This window comes from Calypte anna, chromosome 7 (assembly GCF_003957555.1).
Source record: "Calypte anna isolate BGI_N300 chromosome 7, bCalAnn1_v1.p, whole genome shotgun sequence".
Lineage (NCBI taxonomy): Eukaryota > Metazoa > Chordata > Aves > Apodiformes > Trochilidae > Calypte > Calypte anna.
In genome coordinates this window covers 10,295,177-10,317,871 of record NC_044253.1, presented here as the reverse complement: position 1 = coordinate 10,317,871, position 22,695 = coordinate 10,295,177, and the positions used below count along the sequence as shown (strand labels likewise).

General features: G+C 39.4%; 1 protein-coding gene across 1 annotated transcript in view; it reads left to right on the top strand.

The window, feature by feature from the left end:
- Window positions 1-22,695, top strand: part of KALRN (kalirin RhoGEF kinase) — a 492,333-nt gene that overhangs the window by 207,918 nt on the left and 261,720 nt on the right. Inside the window, exon 6 of the mRNA XM_030454727.1 lies at window positions 18,120-18,242. Coding sequence (XP_030310587.1) covers window positions 18,120-18,242 — 123 coding nt within the window. The remainder of the gene's footprint in view (window positions 1-18,119; window positions 18,243-22,695) is intronic.

Below are 22,695 nucleotides of genomic sequence, written 5' to 3'. Positions count from 1 at the left end.
GCTCTTCCTGCTCAAAAAGTTAATTCTTCCCCAACTAATATATTCATACATATATACATACAGTTTTGAAACTAGAACTGAGGCTTCACTGTGTTTTTACTGGGTAACAGGGAAAATATTTTTAGCCATCAGTAACATGGAAAAAAAGGTGTAGTGCAGTCTAAATTTAATATTGTTTAAAAGGAAAAAAACACAATTAGCATAGGTCCAACTATTAGAACTATCTGAGAAATGTTAATTGTTTGGTTGAAATTTGGACAGGGAGAAGAATTCAGGCAAGAGTCCACGTGTTTTGCACTTGAATAAATAATAAAAAAAAAGGTTAAAAAAAATTATCCTTTCATTCTGCACTTTCCAGCTCTTCTGGAAATAATTTGTAACTGGCACCCAAAATGACTTTTGTAGGAATTTCCCCATCATTCTGGGGTTGTTCCATATCAATTTTACTACTCTGGCATGTATGTGAATGAAAAACAGTTACCATTATGTTACCAGTGTTGTCCATGTTAAGTATAAACAATATATTAATCAGCTGGACTCAACCAAAGGTCTCTACTGTGAAGTTGTAATACCAGAGCGAGGAAGGAGCAGCTGCTGTAATATCATCAGGCTCAGCCTCTCAGAGGATGCAGAGGAGATTTAGCATGTTCTCACTGCCCCTACCTACCTTCTCCTTCCTGACTTTCCACTGAGTTCACAACACCAAAATTATGCTCCAAAAGATGGCAATGGTAGCTGGAAAATGCCACAAGTTAATTTCACAGGAAATTTGAAGTGGGAAAAACATTTTATTTGGATAGGGCCAGCTTCATGGAAAGTCCAGTTGCAAACCACGGGTCACGTCTGTTCTTCAAAGGGGCAGTGAAGTTGCAGGCTTGCAGACAAAACTCTCTGCCTCATCCATACTAAAGATTCCCTTTGGAAATCACAGCTCTGTGATTCTCCCTGTGGAGCAGGCTGTGGGAAGCTGTGCTGGCTGCTGGGGCTGCCTTGATGCTGTTGCTCCCTGGAATGGCAGAAAGATTTCAGTGAATGCAAGAGTGATCAGGATGCGATAACAATGCAAAGTTTGTATTGTAGAAGACAAGTTTGGAGACAGAGGGTGGGGGTGGAGTAAACAGGATGGTTGAAGGGGAATAGGTTGGAATTACAGTTGTGGCAATTCTCCTTGTAGAGGTGTGTGGGCAGTGGGGCTGCAGCATCAAGGAGCACAGACTGCAGCTCTCCCTTCTCACACATGGGCTGCTTCGGGCCTCTTCACAGCATCACAGAATGCTGCGGGTTAGAAGGGACCTCAAAAGATCCCACCAGGATAGGATCACCTAAAGTAGGTCACACAGGAACGTGTCCAGGAAGGTTTTGAATGTGCCCAGAGATGGAGACTCCACAACCTCACTGGGCAGCCTGTGCCAGTGTTCTGTCACTCTCAGAGTGAAAACGCTTTTTCTTATATTTACACAGAACCCCCTATGGTTCAGCTTGCACCCATTATTCCCTGTCCTGTCATTGGACATCTCTTCCTCAGAATGCTGTCCTTAAATAAGGGAACTGGTGTGTGATTCTTCTGGCTAAGTGTTATTTGACTCAACCTCCAGTTATAATAAATAATGGGGTATTTGGTTTCTGAAGGAGAAAAATCACAGCTCCTCCATCTGTACCAAGATCCTGTACAGCATCCTATTCCTATTCCTAATTATGGTATTGGGAAGCCTTGATTTTCAGTAGAAGCCCAATACATCCAGTAACACGCTGAAATGCCAGATGAAATTTAGGAGTCCCTGGTTTTAAAATCTAATTTAACACAGTACAGAGTTAGTCTAGAAAAAAACAGAGAAGCTTTAGCTCCCCAGGAAAATCAATGGAGGAGAAGATTATCCAAGAAGCATAGAATTTGAGTATTTGAACTATGCTCACTGGAGTATATACTCATTGAACTATACTGAACTGAACTATACTCATTGGAGTATTACACTTGCCAGAGGTTGATATTCCTCAGAAGGAATGCTCTGCAACCTGTTCTATGTCTAAAAAGGCACAGGATAACTTTGATGGGATAATAGAATGCTGAGTTTGGAAATTACCCTGTGGTTTAGGCAGAAGAAAGATGGTTTGAAGAATGAAACATTGATATGTTGCTGTTAGAAGGGAATCTATCAGGGCATTTATGATTGGATAATAGATACCTCCTTCAACCATTTCATACATTACTTCTCCTTATACTGCACTTAAAAATTCTGATGCTGTACATTCTGTAATAAAATGCATTACAAATATGATGATATGATCCTTTGTGCTAATAGGAGGCAGTTTATTTTATTACAGTCCATTAAGTATAGGAATTGTAGCTGCTCCTTTAGCCAGCTATGCTGTGTGAGGAAGCATTTCCTAGAAATGGGCCTTAGCTGACTTTCTGGAAAAGCAGTATAAGAAAGATAAGAAAGATTAAAAATGTCACTAACATCTTTACTTCCTTCTTTATTTCCTGTCACCTTTACATTTTTTTCTTCTAGCAGTGTCAAATAATGCTGAAAGTGATACCTAAGCAGATGACAGTTTCCCTCTTTACAAGATGTCATATTAACCCTTAAGGTTTTTGTGCAATACCAAAAAGAATAGCACCTGGGACAGACTTCTCTGACTGAGAGAAAATCCACATAATGAAGGATCATTTCTCCTGTTTTACTTCTGGAAGTGCTCTTTTTCTTTGGTCTGTTCTACTTGCCATTGATACAATTGCCTCCAAGAGTTCTTGTGAAATGTTAGGTTAGAAATTACTGTAAGGGGGGTAGGTCCCAGGCAATGAAACTGGGAAACCAATGAGGAAAGACTATGAGAAAGAAGATGATGGAGAACGCTGTCAGATGTGAAATGAATACAAAGCAAATGAGTGGTAACCACCTCTGAGGAGGTGGTTAATTAGGAGCAGGGAGGAGGCAGGAAGTGTTTTAAGAGGGGAAAGAACCAGAAGCAGGATTATAAATGTGAGCACATCCTTAGTGTCTTGCACCAAGGAGAAGTATATATGCCCCCTGTGCTTTTTCACTGCAAAAGGATTTGTTACTGAGTGGATGGTATTTAACAGGGAACAGTAATAATCGTGCAGGCATAATAAGCGTGGATTAGACATGGATTTTTGCGTAGGATTTAGATTTCATTTAAGTTACATGAACACCACGTTGGTGTATAGAGCTCAGCGTGTCCTGGATTTTCCATCTAAGCACTTACACCATGGATATCACAACAGCACAGTAAGTGAGCATCACAGTAAGGAGCTTTCCTGGAGATTTTGAACACAGGGGATGTTGTTAGACCTGAGGTAAGCTCCATAAGACTTCCACAATAAAAGGAGTCAATAAGCTTAGTGTCTTCTGCAGAGACATTTGACTGAGGGTCTAAATAAGGCTCATTTAAGCATATTACTTTCATCTTTACCCCCTCCCAAATTCCTGTGCAAAGGAAAAAGGACAGAGGCCTTGGGGTACAGCTGCTGACTGGGAAAGGCCCTGAATTGGGGTCTGTGTGTGAACACAGATGTCCTTGCAGAGAGCTGTATGAGAGTGGCCAAAAACTGACTCCTAAGCATAAATGAAATCCCTTACCCATACTTCCAGAAAAAGAGTTCTCAGAGATCACAAGGGCTCAGTTTGATTTAGCTACGTAGCCCTCGCATCCCAAAGCAGCTGCTTCTCTGTTCATTGGGTGAAATCACTCAGATTCAGGATAGTTTGGGCTGCAACCCCTGATCTAATTGTATTTTGATGCTGGAGTTCACCCTGAGGTGCCTCCTAAAAAGGCAGAGGGCTGGTCTTGTGAAGCAGAGTGAATCCCAACATCTGTTAAATTTAGGGAAAGATTCAATGGTTTCTATAAGCTTCCCTTCCTTTCAGTGAGTGTGTAAATGCCACCTCTAGCTACTGCCTCTGCCTTGGCTTTTTTTTACATCTGTCTATGCTGGTGCTCCCCCAGTATTCCAGTTTTGTGAGTAAATATTTTTGGGTAGCCTGATTTGCCAAGGCTTGCAATAGGCCTAATATAAGAAAAACAAAGTTTGGAAATGTTCCGCGGGCAACTGGTTCTCATTTTTAAGATACAGAAGAAATATAAAGAGCATTACATTTATGGATCTGGAATAGACATTGCTCAAGAGCATTTAGTCAGAGTATTTTAAGTAGCTTTAGTGTCTTTTCTTTACCCATGCATATGGACCCTTGCACAGAGCACAGTGTCTGTTCTTTCCTGAAACCTTGTTTCCATAACCAACATCTACTCTTTCATACTGCCAGTGAAAAATGCTATTTTTATAATCTGAAGGTTCCCTTAGCATATGGTTTGTTTTTTTTTTTTTTTTTTCTGTTATAAAGATTCTCATGAGACAACTGTTCTTCCTTATTAACAAAATCAGACTTGGGATGCCAGTGCTGGGAAGGGAAGTCAGCTATCACCTCATACCATCCATTGTACTTAAATCCACTCTGAAACTACAACAAAGAGGACAAACCCCATGTTCAACATGAAGCATTTGCTTTGACACAGAATTTCTAATACCAGGCAGAACACAGAAAAGGAGCGGAGATAGGTCCCTAAATTGTTGAATTGGCAGTCACAATCTTACAGTATCAGATCTTAAAATGTTGGAAAGATAATTATTTAAATTGAGACTGAACTGGGCATATAGACAATAGGTAAGTCTGTGTTTGCAGGGCACCTGGTACAGTAAGGTACTGAATCTGGCTGTGGTATTGGCTTTTTCCAGCAAAAAATGAAGATTTGCAGTTGAAAAATGTCCTTGGAGATGTTAGGGTATGGAAACATCCCTATTAAATACAGATATGTATACACACATGACTTGGGTTGCTTTAGAATGGTACTGGGAATATCCTGCTTCACTTAAGGTGTTTTGTGAGAAATCTGTCTGATTTCATCAATCAAGGACAAAGAGTCAAATAAGGAAATACATATCAAAGGGAGAAACTGTGAAGCCATTCTAAAAAATCTGTATATTTCTGCAAATATATATACTGTATATACATATATATATATTTCAGCTTTAACAACTTTTATTTAATTATTTCACATATCTTAAATTGAAGGAGGCTCTAAATAAAACAAGAGAGAAGTGAAAGCATGTACAAATAACTCTATTGTAATGGCAGTTTTTTATTAATTTTCAGTGTTCAAATGTGTTTTCTGCCATGTTTGGGGTTTTTTTTCCATTTAAAAATAATTGAACTCTTGCTACTTAATACTGCTCCTGCTTTGTCTTCAAGCATATCAGTGCTCTGTCATGGATCAGCCACTATGGAGTGTTCTGACATAGCTGAGTAAAACATATGATGTTCTAAATTCATCTTTACCGTTTTTTTTTTTTTTTTTTTTTTTTTTTTTTGAAGCTCAGTGGTGTCAAAATAGTGCTTAAATTTATGGATTCCCCAAATTACCCAAATGGGTTTACTTAATATCAGACTTTTTCTTTTTTTTTTTTTTTTCATTATTTTTTAAACAAACAAAAGAACAAAGTTTGCCCAGAAGCAGAAAAAAATATCATAACCAGGGGTGGTTGTGCAGAGTGGGTGTTGACAGCTCCTGTTGGTGCTGTGAGCATAGATGTCATGTGCTAAAGGGATTTCAGAGTGGGATCAGCACCTTCCACATTGCAAGGCTCTGAGAGTGGCAGCTAAAACTGTGTAAAATCTGCAATCTCCCTCCCATGGTCATAGACACAAAAGAATTATTGGGGAGCTTTTGGGATAAATCCTCTTCAGCATCTCTAAGCATGCAAAACCCTTCATCTTTAACAGGAACATGAATCCTGTGTAGCCTATATCTCAGATCAGGAAACTGCATGCTGGGACTTGCAGTCTTCGCAAGCTGTAGCTCTGAATTAAAGATACACGTAGCTGAAATATGCTCTGTTTAATATGAGGAAGGCTTCTGACAGGTTGCTAGTACCATCCACAGTTTGTTGTCCCCAATATTGCCAGAGTGAAAAGCAGTTTGGGAGGCTCTGTGGGAACTGTTCATTACTTTGACCACTGCTGATCACAATAAGATCCTGTTCCTGGTATCTGTAGGAAAGAATAGATTTTTTGCAAGACTAGGAGATCATTAAAGAAAATTTTAACTTCCCTTAAAGCACAAATACAACTCATTTCTTATAACTGGATTATAAAATCAAAGTGTCTTCATTATTAGTGCTGTTCCAAAGGAGCTTGCAGCTTCTATCACACTGTCAAGCTTGTATCCTGCTACTCTCTTATTGATCAGTCAAGGCCATGGGTAGTCTTCCTCTCTGTTCCAACAGCATTGTGCAGATTTGCTTTTCTGCCTTTCCACTGGCAGATAGTTTGGGGAAAAATCATTAGCAACAGGACAAATTTACAAGTACACACCAACTGCTTTGTGCTGCTTCTGCAGCTGAAGGCAGCTACAAATCCAGTTTTGCCATCTGGTTTGACAAAGTGTGGGCTTGCCTTGCCCTGCTGAGCAAAGCAGTAGAGGAAAGTGGATAAATACATATCAAGAATCCTCTTCCTGGTGGATGTTATTGTAGTGGGAAACATCAGTTAACCTTGTTGCAAACATCATTTCTCTCTCTGTGGAGGAGAAGGCAGGACTGCTTTTGGAACCTACCACTGATCTATCTCTTTCTGCTGCAGTGAGTCTGTTGCTGGTGTGACAGCTCTGAGTGAACAAATTTCCTCCCGTAACACTTCTATAACCTGAGTTCAGACCACAAGCAAAGCACGTAAGAATTTCTGAAGGCATTTGTAGTGCTGATTTTTTAGATGTGGACAGCTGCCTGTCAGGAAGCGCAATCATCTGCCGGAGACTGATTGCTGTTGAGCTGGACTGGCTTTCAAGCAGCAAAATGAACGTACAAAGGATGCAAAGTTCAAAGCAAAATATCAAGAATTAAAAACCACAGGGGTTAACTGCCTTGCCTCCTGTCACAGAGGAAGCCTGTCCTTCCTATATGTAAAACAGATACCTCGGTGCTTTCCATCTTTTTTAATCAATCCGTCCTGCCTCGTGCTGCCAAGTCTGCTCGGGGTTTTTTTGTTTTTTGTTTGTTTGCTTGTTTGTTGTTGTTGTTTTAACCAGCTAAATATGTTCCTCCACAGCCCCTGGAATTTTCCAATTGAACCTGATGGGATGAGAATGTAAAAACAATAACTGTGCCTCACTGCACTGCTGCAGCTAGGGCTGAGGGAGATTTGCGTGTTTCCTCTATGCTCAGTGTGCCTTTACAGCACAGTTACAGAAGTCTGGGGCCGCTTGCCATCTGATTTGCACTGCATTTTCCAACACACTTGTGACCTTTCAGTGCAAGAGGGAAGAACATTAACCAAGTGACAGCATAGTTCCTGCTTTCTGTTTCCAGACCCTGGCAACAGTCTCCTCACAGTCCGTCCGCTCCTGACTGTAAGGAAAAGGGCTCTGAAGTCTGCCGCTGCGAGGCTGGAACATGGTGTGCTCTACTATTTGTAGTTTCCTGCTTCTGACACTGGATATGTGGTTACTATTCCACTTGCTTCCTCCATGAACATTAGAATGGGTCCAAAAATAATTGAAGGCAGTATGTTCCAATGGAATAGTTTTTGCATTTGCACGAATTTCCGCGTTATTTTACTTGCCAATTTTGATACAGAGCATTTCAAGGCTGTTTCAGCTTCTCCAACTTGGCACCGCTGGGAGGCATAAGAATGCTCCACAGATCAGTATGGCAAGAAAAAGTGTTTTGGCATCTGAATACAGACTTAAAAATAATTTTTGAGGGTGAATGTAGCATATTATAACCATGAAGTTCTCCTTTAACTAATGAAGACAAGAAAACCCAAATGCTCTAAAGGACAACGAAGCCCACACATGTAGGAAAAGAGAAGAAAGAGATCTACACATATAGAAAAGGAGAAAGCTGCTGCTTTATATTTCCTCTTTTCATCTTTAAGAACGTTAACTGATAAGAGCTTAGCTGTCAGGAAATAATGTGATTAAACCGTGTATGAGGTTCACAGACATATGCAGCATCTTTTGGATATATCTGTAATTATCCTAAATGAATGTCATCCTGGCCTCGCTGAAATGCTTTAAATGGCCAATACTTGGCAAACGTTGGAGACTTAAAAGTATATCTTAAATTAACCTTCATTTCTATTTATGGGGAACATATAGGGTATATATGCAGATGAGAGGTGGTCTTCTCAAGAGATGGTGATGGTTTAAGAGGTGAAACCAGGAGCATGGTCTATGGATCACTTCCAGGAGTATCAATGTCATTTTAAACCTTGCTTTTCTTCCTACGTATCAAACACATTATGAAAACTAATTCAGAAATGTTTTCTCTAACCTTCATGTATTGCAAAGTCCTTCCATCTTACTTGGCATTGAAATCCTGGAAGGCTTTCATCTTACACAGGTGCAAGCAAAACAGTCTTGCATTAAAGAAATTTGCTTAATGTATTGCTAATAAACACAAACTTCTGATCTCTATTTAGGTGTAGAGAGGAAAAAAGTAGGCCATAAACACCTATTCTTCCTCAGACTTTGTTTCCCTGATTTTTGTTATGGTTTACACCCAGTCAATCAAAATTCTTCTGGTGGAGTGACAAGCAGCAAGGGATGTCAGGGAGAATATTTGCCTAAGTTTGTATCTGCTGCTGATACAGCTGTTCTCTGATCCTTAACATTTTTCTGCTGCTATTCCTCAGTATCCCTGCCCTGACATGGGGGGCCACCATCTCTCAGGGCTGTTTTTCTGGTACAACCTTACTAGGGAGGAACACAGTCTAGAGAAGACAGCTTGACACCCTGCTAAGCTGAGTCTTAGGAGTGTCCAGTGTTGGGCAATCCACCACTTCCCTGGGGAGATCATTCTGATGTCCAGCTGTGTGTGGTGTGTGAAAAATTTTCTGGTGTGCAGTCAGGATCTCCCCAGGAGGAACTTGCATCCATTACTCCTCGTCTTCTCCATGTGACTCCTTGTAAAAAGAGAGTCCCTTATCTTCCTGGCACCCACCCTTTAAGTCCTTTCATCCCTGAGTTACCAGAAGTCACCCTGAGGACTGAGTTGGATTTTAAGGTGTTTGCCAACAAGACTGAGGCAGGCCCTGAGGCTGCTCCATGGAAAGCAAGAGCACTGCTGAGGGGGTGGCAGGGCTCGGTGATACCTGGGGAGCACCTGTCCCCTGGCAGGGACACCGTCCTCACTCCCACCTTGCCAGATTTGACAAGGGAAAATATTGAATTGGTTGGTTCATGGGATAGGGAAATAGCTGAAGCACAGGGGTAGGGAGCACTGGACACCCCAAATTCCAGTGGAAAGTTGAGGTCCTCTGCTTTCTGTCTGTGCAGAGATCCCAGCTCCGCTCCCAAACAATCGTGACTTGTCAGGAGGTGTAACCTATGATTACACTATGACTGTATCTATGGGGCACAGACACAGGTGATTTTGGTCGGGAAATGCCACACTTCTGATAGAAAGCAGCAAACATCTGTCCTGCCATTTTTAGTGGCAGCTATTTGGAGTCACAGGGATGCTGCACATTAAGCTAGGAATAGAACCAGGGTCTGTAATAAAGTCACCAAACTCGTGCAGCATTTTCAACTGGATAAAATTGTATCTCAAAGATTCTGAAAACAGAGAGGAAGATCCCTGATCTGGGAACGCACTTACAACTTTTCATGAGTTACACTTTTTAATGTTTACAAGACTCTTGTCTATTTATCTCTTTTAGTATTACCTTTCCTACTCAGTCATAAATTAATTTGCACTTAGACAGCAAGCAGTTCCCTATAGATGATCAGTGCCCAGGAAAAGCCATTTTCATTTTAAGGAACAGAAAATCCTTTCCAGGAATGCCTGAGTGTTCGATGTCACTAAGTGCAGTGGAAAGGTACAATATTTCAAGGAAGCAAAGCAAACACGCAGATGCATAAAATACGCCCAGATATCATTAGTCATATTTATGTGTTCAGTATCTGCAATTTTCTTCCCCCTCTAACAATAAAGTCAATGCTTCTCTATTGAAAATTATAGGAATCACATGCCTTTGTGCATGGTTGTGGCTTGATATCTGTCAGGAAAAAAATACAGATCTCTTCTTCTGGCATTTAGTAGGAACATTTAGCGTGCGTATGTTGGAAATGGTGCTCTGATATTAATACAAAGCTATTTGTCACATCACACATCTAGCTAATTTTCTAGTGGGTTGACAGTTGGGCCCATTGTCTGGAACAATTTAATGTGCTGTAGCTTAAACTTACTGTACTCTATGAATCATATACACAGATATTTATAATGGAAAAACTGTGTTCGTGCAGCATTGAGGTTACACAAATACAGCTGTGGGTCTGAACCTTCAGCTGGTGTAAATTGGCCTGATTGGAATTACACCAATTTACCCTGGCTGTGGCCCATACCAACCACATGTGAAAGGGAAAGATCTGGCAAAAGTATCAATTTTTATGGCATGTCTGTAAACAAGACATAAACATAAAAACAAACACAGCTTTGTATTTAGGCCCCAGCCTAGCAAAGCATTTAAATCTATGCTGAATTCTAGCTTAAATGTACAAATACTTTGATTTAACTAAGGCTTTACTTGCGGAGAAGTGATAGGAATTACAACAGATTGGGATTTTTTTCTCTTGAAGCAGTTTTCATCGAATTTGTTGAGTGATTAAAAAAAAGGAAATGTGCTATCAAAGTTTTCTTAAAGTCCAAAATTCATTCTGGGGTCAGTACACTCCTGTCTAAGAACAGCTATTTTCCTACTGACCCTTCATGGATCCAGCCCAGCATCAGGTTCCTGTGGCCACTGATGAGAATTAAGGACCCTGACCAGCCTCAGCTGGGGCCTCTCCAGCCCCCAGCCTCACTGCAGCTCACCTGTGGGATATCAGTCTCCAGTTTTGCCACAGCCCTGCCTTGCCTGGCAGTGATCCATCAGATTATTTTTTTGGCATGACCTGAGCCCTGTCTTGTCTCTGATCTTGTGCAACACTCACTGGGACTGTGTCTGACCTTCACTGGTTACCCTCACTGGACCTGGCCTGCTGGTAGACTTCCTTACAACCTTAAGCTTGGACTTGTCTCTACAACTTGCCTGATGATCTCTTGATAAAACCTGGCTGCCATCAGTGCTCAGAGGCTGTGGGATCAGTTCTGACCATGAGGCTTCTGACCTCTCTCCTGGGATTTTGCTGCATGCTGCTCAGCATCCCTTAGGGAGAAGCTGGTCTGGGCAGTCAGCATCAGCCCCCTGTTCTACTGAGTTTAGCTCAGAAGCTTGAGTGAAGGGATTTTTCTGTATTCCAGGTAAGTGTCTTGATTTGTTAGGCTTTTGTTTCCCTTGGTTTTGTGTTTCTGTTGGGCTTTTCCAGATGTACAGGTGACTTAGGTATGGCTGGTTCCAATTTAAGTGTAGTTGTGCTATTTGTCTGGAGGCACTATAGAGCCTTCATGATTGCTGGATTTTTTTTAGAGGTAGCTCACATACAAATTTTTCCAGGATCAGGCACTTGCATATTAGTATAGACTGCCTATGTACCACACAAACATGGTGTTCTTTTTGTTCAAATACTGGCTAAATTCAATTGCAAGAGACATAAGGAAAATGGCTTGATATATTTTTAACTGAATTATTGTCAGTGCTTCAGCTCAATGAGATAGGAATAGGCCTTGTAGCTGGAAACTCAGTAAGCCTGGAGAGTGACTCTGGCAGTTATGGTTCTACGTGTGTTGTTATTTTGTGTATATTGTGGAAACATATGAAAATTAATTTGCTTAGCTTTAGATGTTTTCAGAGTGGAACTTTCCACTTTCTGTTGTAGATTAGTCAATTTAACACTGCCTGGATAGCTTTCAAAATCCAAAATACATGCAGATCTCTCTTAATAAGCAATGTATGCTTATCTACAGTGTTTTCAACCTGTGGATCATGGATATCAAGCTCCTTAATAGTTAGTAAATATGTCAAATAAAAAATGTATTGTCAATAGATTTTAATTTGCCTTAAAATTTTATGGAGCCCACAAACTGGAAGAAAATGAAAGGCACTGGGCTAGCAGGGATTTCATCTGGTATATAATTTGTCATCTGTCCTCTACTCAACTACAGGCATGATTTTCTTTTATATTAACTTTTTTTCCTCTTTATTAGCAGCCCATGGAGGTATAGCAGGAAAATGTATTTCTGCAGCATTACATTTGAGACTGACTGGAATTTGTTACAAAACCCTGCCTTATATTTTTCCTAAGTGCTTGAATTTGCTCTTCTTATTTGCAACATAACCTGAGTTGTTCTTGTCAGAGCAAATCCAGTAACCACTACTGGGTTTTGTCAATAATTATGCAAGAGGCTACCAAGAAAAAAGATAGTGAGGCAATGTGGAAGGTACTGATGTTGATTAAGTAGCTGTTGCTTTCCCATTTTTGTGGTTTCTTTTCTAAAGTTGGTGCTAGAACACCAACTAGGTGGTCCTAGATGCTGTCAGATGGAGTATTTTTGGAGAAGAAAAAAAAAAATCATCAGAATTCCACAGCATTCTGTTAGCCCCTTAGCTTGGACAGAAAGATAACTATGAATTAGGAAAAGTGCAGAGAGACTCTGTGTGTTTTGTGAAGAAATGAAAGAGATGGGGCTTAGTAAAATGAAGAGCAGTAGAGACAATGAACACACCAGAAAAGGTTAAACACTTTTCTACCACTATTTTTACACTTTATTTAAAGGATGCTGTTGACCTCAGAACAAATGTGTATTAACAGGCCATGAGTTTGATTTAGGCCTGAGAGCATATGAGGAGTTCAGAAGCAAGAACAGGTTTCTGGAACTGCTTAATATAGGAGCTGTGCTACAGCACTTCACTAGTTTTCAAGTGGGCCTTCATCCCTTTATGAAAGGAAATTTTATACTGTGGTTAGCTGCCAAAAGCAGAGATTGGACTTGACCTGAACATCCCTTTGGGACAGCTTTCTTGACATGTATCTTATATTGTTCTTCAGGACAGTGTGGCTTCAGTGGTTATCATCCTGTCCTTACTTACCAGTAGGAATTTTATATTTATGGCTCAGAACTTAGAGAGATGATTTGCTGCGAGCAGGTTCATAATTAATTCCATCCCTACTATAACATTAGATGGATTTGGGATTTATTATTTTTAGCATGTATAAACAATTTCATTTTTAAATATACTCAGTTCACTGGCTGCCAAAACCATGAGGGCTGTAGTCCTCTCATCAATACCACTTGGTATAGGGTGTGCTGCCAGCCATGGGATGGGAATATCATCCTGTGGTTCTACTCACCACTGTTTCAGAATCCAGTGCTAATGCTCCTCAACAAGTTCTGACAAAAGCCATAGAGCAGAGGTTATTGTTTGAAATGATGTTCTAAATCTCATTTTATTTGAGGTAGGGCTGTATTGCACACAGTCTGCATACATCCTGTTCCATATCTGTGTGGTTCTTCTCTGTTCCCAAACAGCTGTTCTCACCCTCTACTTACTAGCCTGCCAGATGGTACAGTTCCAGGGAAAGTATGGAGTCACAGTCTCCTTCTGTAGGACATATTCAGGATCAGCTTGAGACCTGCTCTTGGGTCTCTAACACTTAACCTGGATTTTCTAGTAACTCATCAACTGTGATGAAAAAACTTAAGGTTAAGAACTCATTGTTCTCAGCACAACTGACACTGGAGATATGATCTGATACTCAGACTCAAATAAAGTGGCCTCAAGACCACATGTGGAATAATTATTGTTGCATGTATGATCATTAGAGATGGTTAGGGTAGATGTTTTAGCAAAACTTTGGACAGAGACTCTTTGGATCATTCTTAGTTTTTCTGACTCTAATTTTCTTAATTTAGTGTAGCATTCAACATTTTTGAGCATATGTGTTCACTTTCCTTTATGTATTTTTAGAGTCAGGGACTATACGAGATAATCACACTGAAAGTGTATGTTCTGTCTTGAGTACACCCAACCACTCCCCCCACTTCCTCCTTCACTGGAAAACTCGTAACTACTGAATTGGTCTCCAGATTATCTGCAGCTCAGTGGAGACGTGCAGGTCTGGGAGACACTGAGGACAGTGGGTTCCTGTGTTTTAAGTGACACAGTGTTGAATATTAAGTTATTATGTGCTTCTGTTTAGTGGGAATTCATCACTACAGGAATGATTAGCAGACTTAGGAGAATTAAGTCACTGGTAGCCAGCAGGACTCCAGCTAAGGACTAAGTCAAAGGAATAATTAAAGATTTATTAATTTTATACTGAACTCTAGGTTTGTGAGGGTGCTCTTTTTCATGGATGGGATGAGATCCATCAATAGAGTTCTGTATAGCAATGTTAATATGACAGGGAAAATCTGTCATATTAACTGAGACACTGTAGCTGGTTTAAACTGATCTCACAGGACATATTCTCTAGATGTATTAAAAACTCATTCTTTTGACAGGGAAACTCACTTACCAAAGGATGTTCAACACTTTTCCAGGAACCTGAGTTAGTCTCTTGAAACCAGGGTAGTCGTTGCAGAGTTTAATAAAATAACAGTTGTTGGGCCCTTGCCATGCTCGCATCCTTAAAGGTGTGTTTTAATTAAGCAACTAGGCAGCACACTCACTTCAGGAACACAGGAAGCATCAGTGTTTCTCATGTGGAAAACAAGTTGAATTTGAAAGCTTTCAGGAAATATTGCTAGGAATACAGAGACAGTTAAGAGACCTTCACAACTTCCAGTTATGTTATTATGAGAAAATTGTTGAAGTCCATTTGTAAGCTTTGTGGTTGAACACAAAAGTTTGAAAATGCAATCCATTAGATCTCAAAACCAAATAAGACCTCATTTTAATACAGTTGTTTATTTATTTTAATCCCATCATTGTTAAGCAAAATCTTTGATTGCAAGGGTGCAGTTACAGAATTTTTTATGGTGCAATAAAGAACACCTAAGGCTTTCTTCTGGGTACTGTGGAAAATGTCTACAGTTAAGTAAGCATTAAGTAGAAATGCTTGAGAAATCTCTCGAGGAAGAAACCTGGGGAGTAGATAGAGGGGATAAATGGTGCATGGGGGGGAAAGGCAGCATAGAGAACATAGAGAAGCAGCACTATGCCCAGGCTGTGCTGTTTTGGAGGGTCAAGTTAGTCCAGGCAGCACTTGACTGTTCCATGCAGAGGTACAAATTCATCTGCAGTTTGTTTGTGTCACAGATATAGTAATGCACTGTGTAAGGCTTGTCTGCAGATCCCTGGTTACTGTGTAAAGCAAGAGAGATTGTAAATACTGGTATTATATTTATAACCAAGAGCAGTGAAAGTTTTCACAGAGCAAAGTGCATCATACTTTAAGCCATAGTGAAACTGCATTTTTTTTTCTCTGCACTCATTCCCAGGCATCTTGCTTTATTTTTGCCCAGCTTCAAATCGCATGAAACTCAAAACTCTTCTCAGGATTTCAAGTGAGACTTGAGAGAGCAGGGGGAAGACTGGGACCATATTGATGGGTAATAATTTGCTGCAGGCATAGGCCTGCTGAAACCAAAGCAATTTTTTAATGAAGAACATAATAGAAAGCTTCAAACTGGAATTGTGTCTCTTCGAAAATCTGCTCGTGTCCATGAATAAAAGTTTAAACAACATAGTTTTGGAAGGTAGTACAGATCTCATCATTGAGGTCTGTTGCTCAATATTGTTCAGAATTCCTGAGGGTCATCCTTACTACTGCTATTGTGTATTTCAGTTGATTAAACAAGTAAGAATATCAAGAGGAAAAAAATAAATATTGTGTATTATTATGGTTTAAAAGGCATGGTTTAGCTTAACCTAGGTTTTCATCCAATAATGTGTATAGATCAGAGGGAGAAAATGCTCCCTATTCACAGAGTAATAGATTACTAGTTTAAATTACTTGTCTTAATAAGATCCCGATTTGACTTCACTGAGTATAAAATATTAGATTTGCTGTTTATTTTTAGTGGATTGCTGCCAGTTTTCTTCACCATGAATGTCTTTAGATTGTTTGAAACATTAAAATATGTTCCCAACAAACACATATCTACTTACAAAAAAATCTGTGTTGGTTTTTCAGCAGAGATGAAAAAGCTTGTTGTTAGAACATGAACTTTATTGTTATGGAATTTTTCTTTATTATCCTTATGGCTTTTTTTTTTTTTTAGCCCACAACTGTGGCAAATTTCTTTGTGCTTATGTTGCTTATCAAATCTTAATAAAATGAGAAAGCAATCCAATGAGTAAGCTTTAGGTGTCTCTTCAGGTAATAGTGGGTTGTTTCATTTAGGTTAATTGGCAGTAATGTTTGAAACCCCTGACTTCATCCTTTCAAAAATCTTGTTATTTATACCTTCTAAAGAAAGGTTGATGGGCCTGATTTTGATCGTCTCCATGGGTACAAAAGAAAAAGTAACTGTGTCAGTGGCATTACTTGGCACTTCAACACTGTAACGTGAAGCAAATTTGGCCTTTAAGACTATGCAACAACACAAAACAGAAGCTTGTATAGACTCTGTAGTACTATATTCATAAATAAAAGATTAAGAAGTCTGGCATGCACAACAGATTTCTGCAGCCAGGTCAGTCTAGTGTGTCTGGTGGTATTTGAGCACTTGCAATGTTTATTTGCATTTTGATGAGAGGGATATTCAGCATTATTTTAGTAAATCCACTGCATGAAGCAGCACTCTCACATTCCAAATTGCATGCTAGGTAAAAAGTGCCGAGATAACAGCATGAATCTTAGGTGGCCCATACAGGGCCTTTGCTCTGCTCCTAAGAGCATCATCTCTACAGGGAACAGAAAACTGACCCTGAGGAGCTACAGCAACATAGAGAGCCTGAGCAGTGGGCACTGAGTGTTCTTCAGCTGTTGTAGGTCAAAAAGTATTCTTCAGTGCTGACTGCAGGACATGTAAATGTGTTATAACAAAGATTGGACTCATCCTTTGCATGCAAGGTGGTTGCTTAGAATCTATACCACTTGCCTTTTCACCCTGAAACACTTTAACACCAGGTTTGTGGTGACCTGGCTCCACTACCTCTATAATTAGTTTTTCTTCCTTACAATTAATAAATTGGGGTTTTTATTATTGAAGATTCTTTATTAATGGACAGTTCCCCATTTTGGGGAGGATGGAGATGAGGGAACATCATTGGTGTAGATTCTGTAACAAACATGTTTGCAAAAAAGAAATCTGAGATTGTAATGCCTGCTGAGTTGTAAACAGGAGTAAGGAAGGAAAGATTCTCTGAAACAACACAGAACAAGCCAAAACATAAACAAACTGTCTCCTAGCTGAGTTGTGACAGCTTATAATGAATAAACGTGCTGCAGATTGAAGTGTTACATTAATGTGCTACAATGTAAGGAATGAGTTTCATCAGCTTTATTCAATGTATTTCAATCTACGCCTGAAGTCTTGAACCATCCATTTTGCTTGCAAGCAGAAGAAGTTGGATTGTGTACTCTTTATCCCTATTAATGGAAGGAAAAAAGGAAATTAATTTTTCTTCTTTTTCTGTTTCCCTCTTAATCCCAAAAATAGTAAGTGGAAGATACACTGACTTCTTTCTTTGATATTGGAAATATCTAGGAAAATACAAGTATAGGAAGTTAACTGGCTTTTTGGGTGTGACTATTGGAACCAGTTTACAGATGAAAAAAGGAAGGGGGTGGAAAAAATGCCATCAATAATATTTGTAGATTTTCTGGTCCATATCTGGATTAAGAACTGCTAGAGATCTTTGGTCAGTGAAGCAATCCCTGATTTTAAGCCACTCTTCTGCCATCTTTCTATATATGAAATCCCTATTACCCATAAGAAAAGACTATGGGATCAGCTTGCTGAGGAACACGCTTTATGAATTATGTTTCCTGACTTATCATTCTATTAATAATAAAATGTGATGATGAATGATTCCATCGTTCCATAGCAGTTTATTTTGATGAGGAACATAGATGAGGTTTTTTTGTCTGTGTTGCATATACTTCTTAGAACATGCACATAGTCTCAGAACTGTGGATTTGTGTTTTGCTCTGTCTCTTATTTTCTTCATCCCTAACGCTTCTTTTTCCCCTCTTTCCCATGTGGGTGCTTCTAGATGTTTGACTGGATCAGCCACAACAAAGAATTATTCCTGCAGAGTCACACGGAGATCGGTGTGAGCTACCAACACGCCCTTGACCTACAGACGCAGCACAATCATTTTGCCATGAACTCGATGGTGAGTTGAGGACATTGGGGTGTGCACATCAGTGAAGGAAGGACCAGTGTGTGAGGCCACCTCCCCCCAGTTCAGAGAGCACTATGGGACCCTGAGAGGTGGAGTAAGGAAGAAATATATGGAAATATAGGGAAACCAAAATATGGTTATTTCCTCGACTTAAGAGCAGCACTGTGGGAGTTGTTTACATTTTGGAGAACAAATACAATATTTTTAAAGTTTTTGACATTTCTTTGATTGGGAATTAATGGGAGCTGTAGGTGGCACCTTTATAATTATTCTTCTGCCCCCACAGCCTGCTAAGGTATTTTTCAAAACCTTGAAAAAGAGACACTAATCGAGCTGTCAGTTGTGGCCTCAGTGGGATTTGGGGCTTTTTCAGTGGTTAGTCGGACAATCTTTTTGAACACATCTTGATTTATTTTGCTTAAAGAAAAAGAAATAAAAGCATAAAAAAAAGAAAAAGCATCATTATACATTTATAAGTCCTTTGCTCATTTTTTATTTCCAGGCATAAGTTATTTGTTCTGGAAACTGCTCTGCTTTCAGCCCAGAACTGAGGACAGCGTGTATTGATGTTTTGATTGTTGCACTGTGTTAGAAAAATGCGTGTGTCCCCCCTGCTGCAATCTCACAATGTAGAGATGAGCCAGTTCTGATTGCACTCTCTCAACTACACAGAAGCTTGCCTAGAGTAAACCTGCTCCTACAGGTGTACTTCTTCATCCTGTGCATGTCAGAAGACAGTTGTGCTGGGGTTGAGATCTCCAAGGTGTCAGCTGATGTTGAAGTTGGTGGTGTAAATCACTAGAGGGTCATGCCCTGCTGTGCCCTGAAAGGGCAAGGTACTTGAGAGCAGCTGTCTGAAATGTAAAAAAGAGACCCTGACTACCTGAGGTCATTAAAGACCACACTCAATTTTCGTAAGATTACAGGTGTTAACCCTGGTATTCTGGCCAAATTCCAAATGAGGTAATTAACTTCTCTGACCTAAATTTCACCTGCCATTTCCAGCTACCTGGCTGTTCCTTACTAAAGTTCTGTGCCTTACTAGGGCATTGCATAACAGAGGAAGAAAAGAAATTTTTACAGTGTCAATTAATGTAATTATAAATTAAAGCATCACTGAAAAACAGGCACTGGGCACCTGATTGTTAAGCTTGCCATCACAGTGCCATGGAGCAAAATACAGGATTGCACAGGCTTGATATAACACTGCTGCTCACAGAATCCCAGAAAATCCAAAATATGTCCTGGATGTTAGTGCATTGGAAGTCACTTGGATTATGAAATATGCAAAGTGGATTGTACTGCTTCAAGTCAAGCTGGAGGAGAACTGCATTTATCATTTTTTAGGGCACTTTCTGGTATAATTTTCTTAATATAACTGGGAGCTAAACTTAGAGCTAATTATTGTTAATAGAAAATTAACAAGTGACAGTGAGGGTGCCACCTGATGGAAGGAAAATTATTTTCCTCCATTGCTTTTCCATCTGTCCCCAAGTGGACTTTTGGGAATAAGGAATGCAAGAAAGTGAGACATTTGCAAAGATCCTGAGGAAACTTCATGGACAGGGACCTCTCAATGGCTGTGCTGTTGCCATTTCACTATCCACTATCTCAGTGCTGCAAAAATCCTGTCTAATAGGGCTACCCAGGAAAAAGAACTTTCTGACTGAGGGCAAAGAGTGTGACAGGTATGTTTTGCCAGGTCTCAAGGGTGAACTGAATCACACTGCAAACTTTTTCTCTGTGAATGTGCTTTGTCATGGTGATTTTTCTAGAAATTTGCTTTTTAGTTTAATTGGATTATTTTCCATGCGATATATTAGTTGCAGCAACTGTTGGATTAAGAATTGTTCAGATATGAACTTGAGTAAGAAAATAAGGAGAACTTGAAGCACTCTTATTGACTATGGGGCTAAGAGATTTTTATAGCTTTTGTTGTTTGTTTTGCCAATAGATTAACATTAGTATTGAGAGAATGTATGAATGAGGGAGATGTAACTGAGGATGGCTCTGTACTTTTCAGGGGAAAACCCTAAAAACATAAGTGGAGTTTGGATCAGATCTTGGATCTCCAAAATCTTTTGTTTTGATTTTTTTTTTCTTTACATACGTCATTTAATCATAACAGTATTTAAAATATTCTCCTCAGTCTGTCTAGAAAATACAGTCTCCAGATGTTTATTGGGTCATGCCTTTTGTCACACGCTCTTCCTATACATCTCTCTAAGCATGCTGTGACCAGAGTTCCTTCTTGGAAAAACAATTTATTACACTGTTTATTACAATAATAATTCTTCCCTTTAAATGAACAGTGTGGGATGTGGAGAAGTCATGTATTTGAGGTAATAAACTGTAGTGTGGTATTTTTTTTTTAAATTAAGGACCATAGATTATTTTTTTCTGTGATTCAAGGCAGTGTTTGTTTTCACTTTAGTTTCAAAATAAGTTACATTACTCTGTGTTACAGCTGTATGAAGTTTATAATGAAGCAATAATACATCTCATGAAGACTAATATCTAGAGCTAACGTTTTATGAATAATCTCAATAATTTAATACATTCACTAGAGGAAAAAGACCCACAGTTTTTCAGTATGATACAAAGCAGATTGGTTGTAGCTCTGGGTATGTGGTATAGGTGCCATTTGCTCCAGCTGAAGTTATTTGTATATCTATTGCTGGGACATTTTTATGCCTGGATCTTGTAAATTCCCTAAAGAATGAGTTTTCCCTTTCTGTGAGACATGCATAAAAATGTCCATGTTCAGTGCTGGTATTGCCACCCTGCTGTCAGGGACTCAGTTCTCTGATGCTAGATGGAGATGCATGTTGTCCCTAAGAAAGTCGCTGTGTATTTCAAACACATTGCCAGTGTCATGGAAAGGCTAATGATGTCTGCTAAAAATTCCCAACATTTATCTCAAATGAATGTTGTTTTTCGATATGTAGGCTGAGCTAAAATGCCATCCAGTATTAGTCTGCAACAGGCTACATATAATTGGTCTTGTTATAGAAGCTTAAAGGTCTTAAAGCTATCTCACGAGTTTGTCGCTGAAACGTTCTGCTTTGGATTTATGTGTTGGGTTCATTTCACAGATGGTTTCTAAACTCACTGTAATACAGTGCAAGATGGTTAATTTTTAATTCTAAAGAAAAACTCTTCAACACTCTAATTTCACCTTCAATTAATCTGCAAAACCTGTCTTGCAGCCCTCCTTTGCTGCTTGCCATCACAATGCCTCAAGTAGTTCTCTGGGAGATGAGTTGAACACAGCCAAGTTCCTTGCAGATTTAATGCTTCTCACTGCTCATTTTTTCTTTTGTGAGTGTAAGGTGTTCTTTTTATACGTGTTTTAGAAGAAAGTGCTGCTCCAGCTAGATTTGGAGGGTTTAATTAAGAGGGAAGGTCTCCCAGCATGCCTGCTAGAAGATCAGGACTGAATTAGTCTATTTCCCTGTGGGAGATCATTGCACAAGTGAAACTGCACTACTGGCAGTGCTTATTGCTGAGGGCTCTTATCCTACCAAAAGCTGGGGACCCTCAGCAGTGATCACTTATGCTGGAAGGAACAGCTGTGTTACAGACATTGATAACCAGAATCAAGGCCTTGTTTAGGTTACAGTAACAGACTAAGAATTTGTGGACAAAGAGGTGTGTGCACTTGCAAGATATTGCACAAGGCTTTCTTAAACTGTAAAAGAAGCTCTTGCATATCATGATGCTGATGTATGCATAGGGAAGTTTTCCTTTTTTTTCCCAGTCCAGTGATTTTAGAAGGCAAAAATTCCCTTTTCTGGCTAGCACTTCAAAGTTGAAAGAAAGTCAGTGAAGAGTGAACTCTAACACGGGCAATGCTTTTGGATTGTCTGTGGATGCATTTAAAATAAAGGTTTTTCAATGATAAAGGAAATATATTGGCCAAAACTTGGCTGCATCCTAACATCATCACAACACAATTTCAAATGAAGTGCTTTTACTCTTATAGACATTAATATATTATTTTCTCATTGTTTGACCTATTGTAGTCCTATGTTGCCTTAAATCAGTGATTTCTTGCAGTCTTCTTTGGGGACACCTTTCTGCTGGGAAAAAAAGAAAAAAAAAAAAAGGTTTTAGGCTGTATTTAAAGTAAAAGTCTCCCTGAAGCTGCTAGTTGTGGATTTTCCATCCTGAAGGAAAAATTAAGTCACATACATTAGGTGCTGTCTTTTCTTTAATTTATTTCCTACTAGGATAAAAAGGTCTGTATAATAGTGACACAGGAAATTCTCATTTTTTTAAAACCTCAGTTTTTAGAGGTGAACAAACCAAGGGAAAAGGAATGTTTAACTTTGTGAAATGTCAGCAGTTGAATTTTGACAGCATGGATTTATGTCCAATTTTACTCAGAATATTTACTCAGAATATCACATATTGAAAGATGAAGACAAAAAAAGTGGCTTAC